The sequence below is a fragment of the Cervus elaphus genome, chromosome 14 (assembly GCF_910594005.1).
Source record: "Cervus elaphus chromosome 14, mCerEla1.1, whole genome shotgun sequence".
Classification (NCBI taxonomy): domain Eukaryota; kingdom Metazoa; phylum Chordata; class Mammalia; order Artiodactyla; family Cervidae; genus Cervus; species Cervus elaphus.
Window position 1 is genome coordinate 30,358,242 of NC_057828.1, and position 17,029 is coordinate 30,375,270.

At 41.3% G+C, this 17,029-nt stretch overlaps 1 protein-coding gene across 1 annotated transcript in view; it reads left to right on the top strand.

The window, feature by feature from the left end:
- The window catches only part of DNAH14 (dynein axonemal heavy chain 14), a 388,841-nt gene extending 372,087 nt beyond the window's left edge, over positions 1-16,754 (top strand). The window contains exons 81-85 of the mRNA XM_043922886.1: positions 4,121-4,233; positions 8,391-8,530; positions 11,325-11,488; positions 15,978-16,124; positions 16,524-16,754. Of these exons, the coding sequence (XP_043778821.1) occupies positions 4,121-4,233; positions 8,391-8,530; positions 11,325-11,488; positions 15,978-16,124; positions 16,524-16,739 (780 nt within the window). The 3' untranslated portion in view covers positions 16,740-16,754. The remainder of the gene's footprint in view (positions 1-4,120; positions 4,234-8,390; positions 8,531-11,324; positions 11,489-15,977; positions 16,125-16,523) is intronic.
- Positions 16,755-17,029: the final 275 nt, after the last annotated feature.

A 17,029-nucleotide genomic window follows, 5' to 3' on the forward strand; every position in this document is an offset into this window, starting at 1 on the left:
GAAGTTAAAAGTAATAATAACCCATAGCTTTTTACAGATTAAGTATGCATGTTGTAATTTTTAGGGTAATCACTAAAACAATTGAAACAAATTGCAGAGGAGGGAGAAATGCTTGTTATATTGTTTTGTGAATAAAAATTTTTTAAAGATTCAAAATGGCATATACAATATAATCTCAACAATATAAAAAGTATATAATCCCATGCACATGAGTATCAAGAAACATGTACAAAAGTATTCAGAACATCATTATTTATAATGGTAAAATACTGGAGACAACTAAAATGTGTCATCCACAATAGGATGGAAAAATATATGGTATATTCATATGTTAGACTATACCAACAGTGAATGAACTACAGCTATAAGCATCAGCAGGATATGCTCAAAAATAAGGATGAAATCACACACAGACACACACACAGTCAATTCTTATTATTTGTGATTTACATCTTTGTGAATTTGCCTACTTTCTAAAATTTATCTGTAATCAAAAGGTATGCAGACACACGAAAAGATGCTTAACATCATTCATCATCAGGGAAGTGCAAATCAAAACCACAATGAGGTATAATTTCACACCCACTAGGATGGTTACTTCCCAGGTGGCGCAATGGTGAAGAATCCATCTGCCAGTGCAGGAGACGCAAAGATGCTGGTTTGATCCCTGGGTCAGGAATATCCCCTGGAGGAGGAAATGGCAACCCACTCCAGTATTCTTGCCTGGAGAATCCCATGGACAGAGGAGCCTTGCAGGCTTCTGTTCATAGGGTCAACAAAGAGTCAACAGAACAGAGCACTCATTCACACTCATGATGGACAGAAAAATGCAGACAATAATAAACATTGCAAGGATACAGAGACACTGGAATCTTCATATACTGCTCTTGGTAAAATGGTGTAGCCACTTTGGAAAATAGTATTTTATTTCCTCAAATAGTTAAACATAGAGTTGCCATTTGACCCATCAGTTCCAACCCTAGGTAGATTCCCAAGAGAAGTTGAAACATGTACCCACACACACAAAAAAAACTTGTCATGACTGTTCACAGCAGCATTATTCAGAGCCAAAAGACAGAAGCAACTCAAATATTCCTGATGAATGGACAGAATCCTCATGAATAAATTATATGGTTTGTGAATTATATCTCAATAAAGGTACTTTTAAAACCTATAGTAGAAAACATAGAGTTTAGAGAAAGCAATGACAATTATAAATACTTAAAAACTGAGTGCAAGCTGTGAAGAGAATTGAGATATTGGATCTGCAAGCTGCACATACTTAGAATCATAAGACTTCACATCTTGCAAGGATCTTGGGGTTCCTCTGCTCCAATATCCTTATTTTACAGATATGGAAACTGAACAGCAGAGAGGCTTCATGACTTACTAAGAAAGTTAACCAGTGAAAGGGCTGGGAGTCACATGAGTTCAAATTTAAGTTGAGAGAGCATGGCTCAGTTGGAATCCTCTAGGTTTAGTTTCCTATGGGGTGAAATGAGGGCATATCTGACCGAATGGCAAGAGCTGAAATTAGCCAGGGAGAAATGTATGGCCTGGGCAATTAGGTGGGTAATAGTTCCATTTAGAGACAGAGTGGGCAGAAACAGAGGCTGTTCGAGGGCAGATGCTGACATCCTGTTTTGGACATGAAACATCTCGAGAAGCTAGGGGAGGCTTCCAAGTGAAGCTATCCAGGAGAAAGTGGATGAGAGTGCAAAGCAAGATATCAGTACTATCAGCTTAGAAAAAGTAGTGGAAACCACAATGAATTAGATCTGAGAGAGAGAATGTAAAGTAGGGAGAGAAGAAGGGTGAGGGAATATTAGGCAACACCACCTGAAAGGGAGGGAAACAGAGGAGGAGTCAAAGAATGAAACTTTAGAAGTAGAGAATTCAAGAGAAAGTTAGGATTGAGTGTGGACACAGGAGTCAAGGCAGGAGAGGGAGGAAGTAATCAACTTAGTCAAAAGCTGCAGAGAATACAAATTAGGCAAATGGGAGGGATGAGTCTAGGGTGGGATCATGAATATGGAATGTATAAGGTCCTTGATGACTTCTAATGAAGACACCAAATGACAATAGGTTTAGCAGGCAATGGGAAGAGGGGACAGGAGTCAATGAAGTTGTTCAAGAAGCCTGACTAGAGAAAAGAAGATCAAGCCTAGAGAGCTACAAGGGGCCTTTTTTGCCTCCTTTGCAACACACAAGTAGGGTGGTGTTTTTATTAACTTTATTGAGGAAAATTTTACAATGACAGTTGTATATATTTAAAGTGTATGACACGATGATCTGATATACATATACATTGTAGAATGATTACCAAGGTCAAGATAATTAATGCATCCATCACCTCACATAGTTAACACAGTTAACTTTTTTTATGGTGGTAAGAATGATCAAGATCTACTCTCAGCAATTTTTAAGTACAAAATACTATATTATTACTATGCTTTAGATCCTCAAAAGTTATTCTTCTTATAACTGAAAATTTGTACTCTTTGATCTACATTATCGTATTTCCCCCTCCCATCTACTTCTGGCAACCCCCATTTTTCCGAGGAACATTGTTTCTATACATAATTTGTATAGAGTTTTTATCATGAAAAGATGTTGAATTTTGTCAAATCCTTTTTGTGCATCTATTGAAATTGCCAGGCGAGTGTCTGCTCCTCGGTTTTTGTCTCATCACAAGGATTTGGAGTGACAGACATTAAAGCCCCTCTTGGCTTGTCACAGCTCTCGGGTCTTGGACAGACCATGCTATAGCTCTTAGAGAAATCAGTTACAGCTCTATTTTATTTAGAAGATAGCAGGAAAATCCATCTTAGAGGCACGAGGGCACGTCGACTCAAAGACGCGAAGAGAAGAGTGCCCCATCGCGCGGGAGAGAGAGAGAAAGAGAAAGAAAGAAAGAACCAGCGAGCGTACACACGCGTGGGAGAGAGAGCGAGAGCCCTTTGGCTCCTCTTTTTATGTTTTTTTCCTTCCCCCTGGGCCTTCCCTATGCAAATTGGACTTAATCAGGAGTGCTGTTCTACCTGCAGTCCTCACTCCCGTCCCCGGACCCTCCTTTGACCTTCTTTTGTTCTATTTTCTTGGGCTTTTCCCTTCCTTGTCGTTTAGCCACCGCCATTTTGAACTCCTGTTTTCTATTCTAACTACCTAACAAAATGATCATGGGATTTTTATCCTTCATTCCTACGTTGTGGTGAATCACATTTTTTGATCTTCATGTTTACCCATCCTTACCTCCCAGGGCTGAATCCCACCTGATCACTGTTTATGATCCTTTTAATCTATTTTTGAATGCAGTTTACTATTCTGTTGAGGATCAAACAAGCAGGATTGCATGTTAGGTGGCTTGTGTATTTAAGACAGAAGAGTGTGTTAATAAACAAAGGGATGGAAAATGGAAGTTGAAGCTTCAGAAAAGCAAAAATACTCCAGAAGTGCTGTGCAGTGCACAGGGGCAGTAACCAGCTTGACTCGAACCTGTAAGGAAAAGGGGTGGGGGTGGGGAGGGAGATAGTGGATGGAGGTTTATAGAATTTTGTATAGGGGAAGGCCAGAAAGTTGAGATTACTTAGACTTAATGGCCTGTGAAGGTAATCTTCCCAGATAAGGGGAAGGAAGTGGGTGGGTAGAGGGGTGGGCAGCAAAGAAGACTGATTGAAGAACTTGAAAAGAATGAGGAAAGACTAGCCAGAATGGAAACTTGCAAGTGTTTTATCCAAGGCACTGTTAAGATTGTGCTGATTTGCCCTGGTTAAGAGTTTTCAGATTTCTCACTCAGTGCTTTTAGTTGGAAAATAGCATCCTCTTGCCAAGTTATTTATTTCTGGCAAAATGGCGGTGGCTAAAAGACAAGGAAGGGAAAAGCCCAAGAAAATAGAACAAAAGAAGGTCAAAGGAAGGTCCGAGGACCAGGGTAAGGACTTCAGGTAGAACAGCACTCCTGACTAAGCCCAATTTGCATAGGGCAGGCCCAGGGGGGAAGAAAAAAGCATAAAAATTGAGTCTGTCACCAAAGTGTACAGATATGTTCTTAATGACTTCAAAGACAAAATCTTTAAAAAAAAAAAAAAAAAATGATGTGCCTGTTTCTCAATCCCAACAGAAATATGCCTACAGGTCATGTAAAGCCCTGAGTTCCTGGGTGAATGACCTCATCCAGAGGCTGAACTTCTTTAACACCTGGGCCAAAATGGCGTACACCGCAATACATCATCGGTATGTAGAAAGGCCGCTCTATGTTTCTGCATCATTTTTATTTGGAGCTTAGTGGTTTCACCATGTAATTTCACATCCTTTGCCTCTGAGTTCTCACTGCAACATGTGAATTTAAACAAAAGAGGTATTCTTTTTTTTTAATTTAAAAAATTTTATGGTATTTTATTTAAGATGCAAATGTGTTAATATCAGTATTTTTTTAAGACTTTGGGTTTTTTTTTTATTTTAAAATTTTTTTAATTGAAGGATAATTGCTTTACAGAATTGTGTTGGTTTCTGCCAAACATCAACATGAATCAGCCATAGGTATACATATGTCCCCTCCCTCTTGAGCTTCCTCCCACCTCCCTCCCCGCTCCACCCCTCAAGGTTGTTACAGAGCCCCGCTTTGAGTTCCCTGAGCCAGACAGCAAATTCCCATTGTCTATCTATTTTACAGATGGTAACGTAGGTCTCCATGTTACTTTCTCCAAACATTCCACCCTCTCCTCAAAAGGAGGGATTCTTATCTTCAGTTTAGGAGGAGGAAGCAGAGACCTAAGAACTGGAGAGTTCCTTCCAAGGTCACTCTACCCTAAGAGACAGAGGTAGAAACAGAACCTAATACATTCCTCTTTCTGTTATGCTACACTGTGTCATGTGACACTAGCAGGAAGAAATGTGAAAAGAAATAAAAACTATTTACATATAATTTTTAAAATTTTTAATACATGGCACAAAATAATTTGAAAGGCATGACAGTAGTTCACATTTAAGGAGTGCCTCACAGGGTGTTGGGCTTCCCAGGTGGTTCAGTTCAGTTCAGTTCAGTTCAGCTCAGTCACTCAGTCGTGTCCTACTCATTGCGACCCCATGGAATGCAGCATGCCGGGCCTCCCTATCCATCACCCACTCCCAGAGCTTGCTCGAACACATGTCCATCGAGACAGTGATGCCATCCAACCATCTCATCCTCTGTCATACTCTTCTCCTCCAGCATCAGGGTCTTTCCCAATGAGTCAGTTCTTTGCATCAGGTGGCCAAAATATTGGAGTTTCAGCTTCAGCATCAGTCTTTCCAATGAATTCAGGACTGATTTCCTCGAGGATGCACTGGTTGGATCTCCTTGCTGTCCAAGGGACTCTCAAGAGTTTTCTCCAACACCACACCAGTTCAAAAGCATCAGTTTTTTGGTGCTCAGCTTTCTTTACAGTCCAACTCTCACATCCATACATGACTACTGGAAAAATCATAGCTTTGACTAATAGACCTTTGTTGGCAAAGTGATGTCTCTGCTTTTTAATACGCTGTCTAGGTTGGTCATAGCTTTTCTTCCAAGGAGCAAGCGTCTTTTAATTTCATGGCTGCAATCACCATCTGCAGTGATTTTGGCACCCAAAAGAGTAAAGTCTGTAACTGTTTCCATTGTTTCCCCATCTATTTGCCATGAAGTTATGGGACCAGATGCCATGATCTTAGTTTTCTGAATGTTGAGTTTTAGGACAACTTTTTCACTCTCCTCTTTTAATTTCAGTATTATTGGTTGGGGCATAGACTTGGATTACTGTAATATTGAATGGCTTGCCTTGGAAATGAACAGAGGTCATTCTTTCATTTTTGAAATTGCATCCAAGTACTGCCTTTTGGACTCTTCTTGACTATGATGGCTACTCCATTTTTTCTAAGGGAGTCTTGCCCACAGTGGTAGTTATAATGGTCATCTGAGTTAAATTCACCCATTCCAGTCCATTTTAGTTTGCTGATTTTGAACTTCCATATGGTCAAGCTGGATTTAGAAAAGGCAGAGGATCAAGAGATCAAATTGCCAACATCTGCTGGATCATCAAAAAAGGAAGAGAGCTCTAGAAAAACATCTACTTCTTCTTTATTGACTATGCCAAAGTCTTTGACTGTGTGGATCACAACAAACTGTGGGAAATTCTTCAAGAGATGGGAATACCAGACCACCTGACCTGCCTCCAGAGAAATCTGATGCTGGTCAAGAAGCAACAGTTAAAACTGGACATGGAACAATAGACTGGTTACAAATAGGGAAAGGAGTATGTCAAAGCTGTATATTGTCACCCTGCTTATTTAACTTATATGCAGAGTATGTCATGAGAAATGCTGGACTAGATGAAGTACAAGCTGGAATTAAGATTGCAGGGAGAAATATCAATAACCTCAGATACACAGATGACACCACCCTTATGGCAGAAAGCAAAGAAGAACTAAAGAGCCTCTTGATGAAAATGAAAGAGGAGAGTGAAAAAGCTGTCTTAAAACTCAACATTCAGAAAACTAAGATCATGGCATCTGGTCCCATAACTTCACGGCAAATAGATGGGGAAACAATGGAAACAGTTACAGACTTTACTCTTTTGGGTGCCAAAATCACTGCAGATGGTGATTGCAGCCATGAAATTAAAAGACGCTTGCTCCTTGGAAGAAAAGCTATGACCAACCTAGACAGCGTATTAAAAAGCAGAGACATCACTTTGCCAACAAAGGTCTATTAGTCAAAGCTATGATTTTTCCAGTAGTCATGTATGGATGTGAGAGTTGGACTGTAAAGAAAGCTGAGCACCAAAAAATTGATGCTTTTGAACTGTGGTGTTGGAGAAGACTCTTGAGAGTCCCTTGGACAGCAAGGAGATCCAACCAGTGCATCCTAAAGGAAATCAGTCCTGAATATTCATTGGAAAGACTGATGCTGAAGCTAAAACTCCAAACCTTTGGCCACCTGATGCAAAGAACTGATTTGTTTGAAAAGACCCTGATGCTGGGAAAGATTGAAGGTGGGACGAGAAGGGGACGACAAAGTATGATATGGTTAGATGGCATCACTGACTCAACGGACATGAGTTTGAGTAAACCCTGGGAGTTGGTGATGGACAGGGAGGCCTGGCGTGCTGCATTCCATGGGGTCACAAAGAGTCGGATATGACTGAGCAACTGAACTGAACTGAACTTTCATCAAAAGGCTCTTTAGTTCTTCCTCACTTTCTGCTGTAAGGGTGGTATCAGCTGCATGTCTGAAGTTATTGATATTTCTCCAAGCAATCTTGATTCCAGCTAGTGCTTCATCCAGCTTGGCATTTCACATGATGTATTCTGCATATAAGTTAAATAAGCAGGGTGACAATATACACCTTGACATACTCCTTTCCCAATTTGGAACCAGTCTGTTCTTCCATTTCCTGTTCTAACTGCACACAGATGCTTCTTGACCAGTATACAGATTTCTCAGGAGGCAGGTAAGGTGGTCTGGTATTCCCATCTCTTTAAGAATTTTCCAGTTTATTGTGATCCACAAAGTCAAAGGCTTTGGGGTAGTCAATAAAGCAAAAGTAGATGTTTTTCTGGGACTCTCTGCTTTTTCTACGATGCAATGGATGTTGGCAATTTAATCTCTGATTCCTCTGCCTTAGTGGTAAAGAATCCACCCGCAGATGCAGGAGATGCAGATTCCATCCCTGAGCTGGAAAGATCTGGAGAAGGAAATGGCATTCCATTCCAGTATTCTTGCCTGGAGAATCCCACAGACAGAGGAGCCTGGTGGCCTACAGCCCATAGAGTCACAGAAAGTCAGACATGACTGAGAATGCACACACACAGGGTGTCATTTTTCAAAGCATTTTGCTCATACTAATTGACTTAATTCTCATAGTAACCCTGTGATATGAAGTAGGTACTATTATTTATCATTCTCATTTTAGAGATGTGGAAATTGACACAAAAACATGGAGCAACTTGCCCAAATTTTCACAGCCAGAAAGTGGAAGTATTGAGATTTGAACCCGGAAAACCTAGTTCCAAAGTCTGTACCAAACTGTCTCTTTCACCATTGAACTATAAGTGAATGCTACTGTTTATCTTCTTAGAGAAGGCAGTAACTCAAACCCAATCTGCAAGAATCCACAAAGCCCAGTCAAGATTCCTACTGTAATAACCAGATCACTTGTTAATTGCCTCCCAGGGCTTTGTGTTCTCAAAAACTTTAAAGCCATAGCTGGTTTTCATTAAACTACAGGGTAAGAGTCCAGAGAAGGGGGAGAGTTTGAGATGAAAAGGGAAGGAGGAATCCAGGATAGGCTGGAAGAAATTGCTCACATCATCTGAAAATGTGCAATTATTATACCTCTAACCACACCAATCTGTGGTCTGCCTTCCAATAGGTATATGAGACATGTCACAGCTTGGAAGCACAGCAGCACATCACCTAGCCAAGACCCCAAATACTCCACTGAGCAAAACAGTGAATTCTCTGAAGGATTTCCTGCAAGATACTGGCTCCCAGCTTTCTTCTTTCCACAAGGTGAGCATGAGAACCTGGACCAGCCCTATACCTGATCCAGGCAAGTCTGTCCCCAACACCTCCACCAGCACTCTCCCTGTCCTCTTCCTCTCTGGGATGAGAGGTCCCTAGGCTAGCCCTGCTCCCCCAACCCCAACAGACACACACACACACACACAAACACATATATACAGGTACCAGGTCCTCTTGCATGCACTAGAGCAGTCTCTCTCCTCCCTCCCCATCCACGCCCTTCCCTTGCCCCATCTCCTCAAGCGCCAGAATAGACCCATATCTTTGTCAGACCTCACCCTCACCCTGGCAAGAGTCTCCCTTCCTCAGCTCTAGGTCATTAATCCTATGAGGTCAGAATCCAACAAGACTAGATGCCTCTCCAAAGCCACTGCATCTTAAGAGTGGACTCCTGGAGATGGGCACCTGCCCAAGGGATTGATTCTGTGCTTCAGCCATCTCGTTCATTTATTCATTTAATGTTTGTTGGGTCCTAGGCCCCACCAGATTGGCACAAATGTCCAGCAGGAAAGACAGATATTCAACCAGAACCTGTTACAATAATGTATGGTCAGGGTGTAATGAGAGTTGTAAAGGGGCCGCATTAGTCTGTAAGATCCACGAAGGCAGGAGCCAGTTCCATTTTTATTCCCTATTGTATTCCAAGCACCTAATATAGCCCTCAGCACCAAAAAAATTCTCAGTAAATATTTGAAGAAAGAGTAAGTGCATTTCTGAATGAATACAAGAATAGATGAATATTCTTAGAGCCTAAAACAGGAAGACCTAAACTAAGGGTCAGGGAAGGGAAGGCCACTAAGGAAATAACTTCTAAGATGAGACTTGACGCTTCCTTCTTACCAATTAGATACTATCCAGGTAGGGACAGAATAAGAGGACAGCAGTTAGCACCCTTAGTACTTACTAACTATAGTACTTATTAGTACCAGGCGCCAGGCACTCTCTAAGGATTGTGTGTGTGTGTGTGTGTATGATTCTTATAATTTTATTTACTTATTTGGCCACACTGGGTCTTTGTTGCTGCCTGGGCTTTTCCTCTAGTTGTGGAGAGCAGGGTTTGCTCTCTCATGGCGCACGGGCTTCTCACTGCAGCAGTTTCTCTTGCCGCAGAGCACGGGCACTGGAGCGCTCAGGCTTCAGCAGTCATGACACATAAGCTCAGGAGTCGTGGCTCCTGGGCTGTAAAGCACAGGTTCAGTGGTTGTGGTGTATGGGCTCAGTTGTCTTGCGACACGTGGGATCTTCCCGGAGCAGGGATCGAACCCGTGTCCCCTGCATTGGCAGGTGGATTCTTTACCACTGAGCCACCAGGGAAGCCCAGGATTTTGTCTTTATTAAGTCATTTAATCCTCATGAAAATCTTATAATGTTCTTATAATGTTGTCACTATTTTTATCCCTATTTTCAGATAAGAAAACCTAAGCAGAGAGACGTTATAATTTGTCTAAAGTCACACAATAAGCGACTGAGCCAAGGTTCAAACTTAGCCTATCTGACTTGGAAATTCACATGTTTAACCACTGCACTAAACTACGAATAGCATTTTATCAGAGAAAATAGCATCCTCTCCTGGAGCATTTAGTCTTCTGAAAGGGGCACGGAGAGAGGTCACTTCTGGCTGGGCCTGTAGAGATGGTCTCTTGGGCCTTGAAGAATTGTAGGGAAATTTGAGAAAGATTATCTAAGGCTGAAGGCTGAGCAGAGGCACTGAGTCAGGCCCAGTGAGTAGGTATTTAGAGTAGAAGAGGCATGCCAGTATGACAGGCTTTAACTTGACCAGTCAAAAGAAACTAAAATTCACTCTGGTGTGGTGGCTTCTAGGCAGCAGTGTTACATGATCAAGTAGAATGGAGTTACTCAACTGGCAATTTATGCAGAACAAGAATTAAACAAGAGAAAAGCAGCTGGTGGCAAGGAGAACAGTTAAGAATTCTGTTAGGTATCTTGGTATCAAGCTACAGAAGGCAATCCAAACTTGTGTAAGCAAAAGAGGGCAAGTTATAAGCACATATAAGTGGAAAGGAAGCCAAAGGGGTCTGGCTTCAAGCATGGCTGGATTCAGGTAATCAAAATCCTCCATGTCACTCTCAGGCTGCCTCCTCATGTCTCAGCTCTGTTTTTGCTATAGGCTGCACATAGCCTTTCTCCATGCAACCAAGGGAAAAAATGGCCACAAGAAGTTTAGCACCTCCGGGGAAAAAGGGCCTTCCTCTTCCTAAGGTCCATAGGGGTCTTAAGTTGTGGCATTTGGGATCTAGTTCCCCAACCAGGGGTCTAACCCGGGCACCCTGCATTGAGAGCATGGAGTCTTAACCACTTATCACCAGGGATGTCCCCATACGTCATTTCTTGAGAAAGGCTCTGACACACTTGGGTCTCGGCTTTTGCCCCTGAGCCCCATGTTTGCTGCCAGGAATATGAGGTAGTTTGATTAGCCAAGACTGGGTCAAAAGTGATCAGGTCCTGGGATCCATAGCCCCTCTCTTCCCCTGTGGAATATGGGAGGGTCACTGGGCCTACAAATGCTCTCATGTTTCCCAGGAAGCTCGTGCTCCTGGCCAGACTAATATCCCCAAGTCCTGAGTGAGGCAGTTGGATTTATACTCTCCTCCCATCCAGCCCCTTCTCACACACACCATGGGCATTTCCTGACACTTTCTTCTCCACTCTTCCCTTCCCATGAGATATCAGTATTGCTAATTCCCACGGGAAACTTTGGGACAGGCACAGCTTCTGAGTCCCTGAGACTCACAAGGAACTTGGCACATGTTTTTCTCCAAAGCCTTTCTTATCACTGTGCTTCAAGACTATGGACGGTCCCAAGGAATCTCTACAGATGCCCTGACTTTTACCCACCATGTGATCTCGGACACCACCGACGTCAAAGACAAGGAATTCTCCATAATCATCCAGAAGAAACTCAACATAGTCAGGAGAGCCTTTAAGGTACTGAAATACTGGAATTCTGAATACTGAAGTACTGGAATACTTCAGAGGTTGGAAAGGATAATCATTCATTCATTCAATCCATCCATCAAGCATTCCATCAACAAACCTTCATGCACTAGAGCATGGTATAGTCTCCCTTCAAGCCCAAATGCCATCAAATGCCATCTCTCCCACTCTGCTTCTAGGGAGTTGGGAAGAATTATAAATATATTAAGTGAATAAAAGATTTAGAGAAATACAATAAATGAACTTTACAACTCTCCCCTGACATAAATGAAGACTAAATGCTGTTATATCAGGATTTGAAGATGGTATTTCTTTCTTTCTTAAGATTTTTTTTTAATGTGGACCATTTTTGAAGTTTTTATTTATTACAATATTGCTTCTGTTTATAACTCTCCCCTGACATAGATGAAGACTGAACACTTCTATATCAGGATTTGAAGGTGGTATTTCTTTCTTTTTTTAAGATTTTTTGATGTGGACCATTTTATGGTTTATTATAATTTTGCTTTGGTTTTATGTTTTGGGTTTTTTTTTTTTTTTTTGTCATGAGGCATGTGGGAAATTAGCTCCCTGAGCAGGGATCGAACTCAGACCCCCTGCATTGGAAGGCAAAGTCTTAAACACTGGAAGCCCCCAAAGGTAATATTCCAAACAAATAAGGCAGATCTCTCCTCAGGGCAGCTCAGCCTGCCATTCAGCAACCCACTCACTCCAGAGTTCAGCCACTTTCAAGACGAAGCCCCCACCCAGCCTGCCATGAAACTCAGGGCACTCAGCAAATTATGCTGGAAGCAGTTTATCTGGGTGTGTGAGTGCTGACAGCCAGATGCTCGAGGCCAATCCTAACCCCATCACGCTCCCACCGTTGTCCCACTGGTTTGAGGGCCACTCTTGTGGTTTACACAACTCCAATCTGTTTTAGCAATCTGTTTTTCTATTCCAGGACCAATACTACACAGGTCAAGAAGTTTTAAGTTATATATGGAGGCTTAGTAGAGCAAATCACTCCTCATTTTTCCTTTTTTTTTAATTGAATTTTTATTCTATTACTTTTTTTTCTATTTTTGATTGTCATAAAATAAACGTAACATAAAATTTACTATTTTAAATACTGTTAACTGCACTGTTCAGTGACATTGAGTATATCCACACTGTTGTGCAGTCATCTCCAGAACGTTCTCATTTTTTCAAACTGGAACCCCATACCCATTAAACACTCCCCATTCCAACCATCCCAACCACCACACTACTTTTTATCTCTAAAAATGTGACTACTGTAGGAACCTCATATTAGTGGAATCATATCGTATTTGTCCTTTTGTGACTGGCTTACTAGTGATAAAGAACCCCACCTGCCAATGCAAGCGACTTAAGAGATGCAGTTTCAATCCCTGGGTCAGGAAGATCCCCTGGAGAGGGGAATGGCAACCCATTCCAGTATTCTTGCCTGGAGAATCCCATGAAAAAGGAGCCTGGCAGGCTACAGTCCACAGGGTTGCTGAGTCAGACACGACTGAAGTGATTTGTGAAGTGAAGTGTTAGTTGCTCAGTCGTGCCCAACTCTTTGTTACCCCATGGACTGCAGCCCACCAGGCTCCTTTGTCAATGGGATTTTCCAGGCAAGAATACTGGAGTGTTGGAGTGGATAGCTATTTCCTTCTCTAGGGGATCTTCCCGACCCAGGGATCAAACCTGGGTCTCCTGCACTGCAGTCAGATTCTTTTTTTTTTTTTTTTTTTTTTGCAGTCAGATTCTTTATCAACTGAGCTATGAGGGAAGACCTGAAATGACTTAGCATGTACCTTATTTCACATAGCATAATGTCTTTATAATGTCATCTATGTGGTAGCATGTGTCAGAATTTCCTTCTTTTTTAAGACTAAATATTTCATTGTATGTGTATACCACATCTCAGCTCAGGCCGCCATAACAAACACCACAAGCAGGATGGCCTAAATAACAGAAATGTATCTTCTCCCAGTTTTGGAGACTGGGAGCCTGAGATCAGGGTGCCAGCTAAGAGTTCTTCCTGGCTTGCAAACAGCTGTCTTCTAGCTATGCCCTCACCTGGCCTTTCCTTGATGTGCATGTGTGGAGAGAGAAAGAACAAACTCTCTGGTGTCTCTCCTTATAGGGATATTCATCTTATTGGGTCAAGAACCCCCCATTCATATGACTTTAATTGCTTCTTTAGAGGCCTCATCTCTGAATATAGCTACTCTGGGCAATAGGGCCTCAATTTATAAATCTGAGGAGGATACAAATTTTGGCCACCTGATGTGAAGAGCTGACTCATTGGAAAAGATCCTGATGCTGGGAAAGATTGAGGGCAGGGGGAGAATACCCCTGATGAACACCAATACCACTGATGAACATAGATGCAATAATCTTTATGGGAATGTAAAGTGATGCTGCCACTATGGAAAATAGTATGGCGACAAAGAATGAGATGTTTGCTTGGCATCACTTACTCAATGGACATGAGTTTGAGCAAGCTTCAGGAGATGATGAAGGACAGGGAAGCCTGGCATGCTTCAGTCCATGGGGTCACAAGGAGTCGGACATGACTTAGTGACGTGACTTAGCAACAAAAGACTTCTAGTCCACAACACCATATTTTTTCCATCCATTCCTCTGTCCATAGACGCTTGAGTCGATTCCATTTGGCCATTGTGAACAGTGCTGCTACAAACATGGGTGTGCAGACAGCTGTTTGAGTCCCTGATTCAGTTCTTTTGGGTAAGATCTAGGAGCGGAACTGTTGGATCATATGGTAATTCTGTTGAAATTTTTGAGGAAATGCCATACTATTTTCCATAGTGGCAGCAGCACTTTACATTCCCATAAAGATTAGTGCATCTATGTTCATCAGTGGTATTGGCCTGTAATTTTCTTTTTTTCTCTGTCCTATCTTTTGCTGGTTTTGGTTTCAGGGTAGTGCTGGCCTGGTGAAATGAGATCCAAAGCATTATTTCCTCTTCAATTTTTTGGAATAGTTTGAGAAAGATGGATGTTAACTCTTCTTTAACACCCTGTGAAGCCATCCAGTCCAGGATTTTGTTTGTTGGCAGTGTTTTTATTATGTTTCATTACTGACTCAATTTCGTTACTGGTAATCAGTCTGTTAATATTTTCTATTTCTTCCTGATTCAAACTTGGGAGATTGTACATTTCTAGGAATTTATTCATTTCTTCTAGGTTGTCCATTTTATTGGCATATAGCTGTTCATGGTAATCTCTTCTGATCTTTTAAATTTTTGTGGTCTCATTTGTAACTTCTCTTTTGTTTCTGATTTTATTTGGGCCCTCTCTCTTTTTTTTCTTGATGAGTCTAGCTAAAGGTTTATTGATTTTGTGGTATGTTTCAAAGAATCAGCTTCATTGATTCAGTTTCATTGATCTTTTCTATATTTTTAGTCTCTATCTTACTTACTTCTGCTCTGATTGTTATTATTTATTTTCTTCTACTAACCTTGAGTTTTTGTTTGTTCTTTTTCTAGTTCCTTTAGATGTGAGGTTAGGTTGTTTGAGATTTTTCTTGTTTCCTAAAGTAGGCTTGCATCAATGTAAACTTGTCTCTGAGAACTGTTTTGCTGCATCCTGTAGATTTTGGATCATTGTGCTTCCATTTTCATTTGTCTTAAGGTATTTTTTTAATTTCCTTTTTGATTTCTTCAGTCACCCATTGGTTGTTTAGTAGCCTATTGTCTAGTGTCTGTATGTTTGTGTTGTACAGGTTTTGTTCTTGTTAATTTCTAGTCTCTTAGCATTGTGGTAGGGAACTTGACATGATTGCAACAATCTTAAATTTAATGAGACTTGTTTTTATGGCTCAGCATGTGATCTATCCTGGAGAAACTTCCATGTACACTCAGACCACTTGCTCCTTGTAGAGGAGAACCTCTGCAATTGTGAGTATCCTCCCCGTTTGTGGTCTGCCTACCCTACTGCATTTCTGCCCCTCTTACCTGTCTCATTTTGGTTCCTTCTTTATATCTTGAGTTGCAGAAAATCTTTTCTACTAGTCTTCAGATCATTCTCATCAATATTTGCTCTGTAATATGGTGTGACCATAGGAAGAGGTGAGCACAGGGTCTTGCCACTCTGCCATCTTACTAGAAGATTGACCTGTTTTGTCATTGTTTTTGCTCTCTTTTTAAAAAGTGGCCTAAGGATTACAATTCTAGAAATTTGAAGTTTTACTGTATTTGAAATACTTGTCAATCCAGGATCATCATATGTAGATCAAAACCTACAAATCGCTCATGCTCTCAGAGAAGCAAGAGAATGAGGTGCTTACCTTAGAACCTGGCAATGAGTACCTCTAAGGTGAAGTACTCGCCTTAGAACCCACATGGCAATGGCAGGGAAGTGCACCTCCTCCTCTTTGGCCTCCTCCCTGACCTTCCTCTATATGCAGCTTCTATTAAAGGGAGCATCTCATCTGGGACCCTCTGACACCACCTCTCTTTGTTCTTAGGGCACAGACCCCACACATGTTGGAGTTCACGTCTTTGGTTTATTCATTGAGGGAGCAAGGTGGAATCACAAAGAAAAAGTACTAGAAGACTCGCTACCTTGTGAGATATGTTGTGATTTTCCTGAAATATACTTCTTGCCAACAAAGGTAATCTCCCAGATGTTTATCACAAAGTTTTAAACCACTGAGCTTTCCCTCAGTAGTACCAACCATTCCTTCTACTTCCCATCCTTATGATTTCACTAGGGAGACTGGCCGATATACTTCAGACTACAAACATGTAAAATAGCCCCAAATACTCCTAAAACCTAAAATAGATGCTGTACAAACATCTAGTGTGATTTCTCAAGAATACGTACTATAAAGCTATACTAGTAACTCTAAAAAAATCAGGCATAATTCTATATGCAGTTACATAACCACATAACCACCTAAAGCTAAAAGTATTCAATTTATAACAAACCCCCCAAATCTCGTGTAAAAGAAATGTGAGCCACTGGCTTACTTGAACTGTGTAATTTGAGCATTTATTTATTTATTTTTTAGATTTCTACTGAAAGATCAAATGCATCTAAGCAGACAGAGCCAGAACTCTATACTTTTGAATGCCCAGTTTACCAGACACCTGAAAGGTCGGGTATTTTGACAGCTGCTGGTTTATCCTCAAACTTTTTAACATCTGTGTACTTATCCACAAAGAAACCTCCTAGTCACTGGATCACAATGCAGGTTGCACTGCTGTGTGAGGAGAATGAAAAATAAACTTCCATAACAAACCATGTAATTGTTGACTCTAACCAGTTACATGCTTCAAGGCATTCACATGTAGTCAACATCCTTCATGAAAAAAAGCTGTGTGATCAAGGCAGATTGGACAGTGCCATCTCTTCCTCCATTTGTATGTGAAAACTTTAACATGCAGAGGAAGCTCCCAGCTGCTTCCATTCTAAGCAATGTCCCTGTGGGTGGGCTCTCCTCCAGGTGAGAGAACATGCCCCAGAAAGCAGGTCTGACTTTTCTAAAAGGGAAAGCCACGGCAACTAGCATGGTAT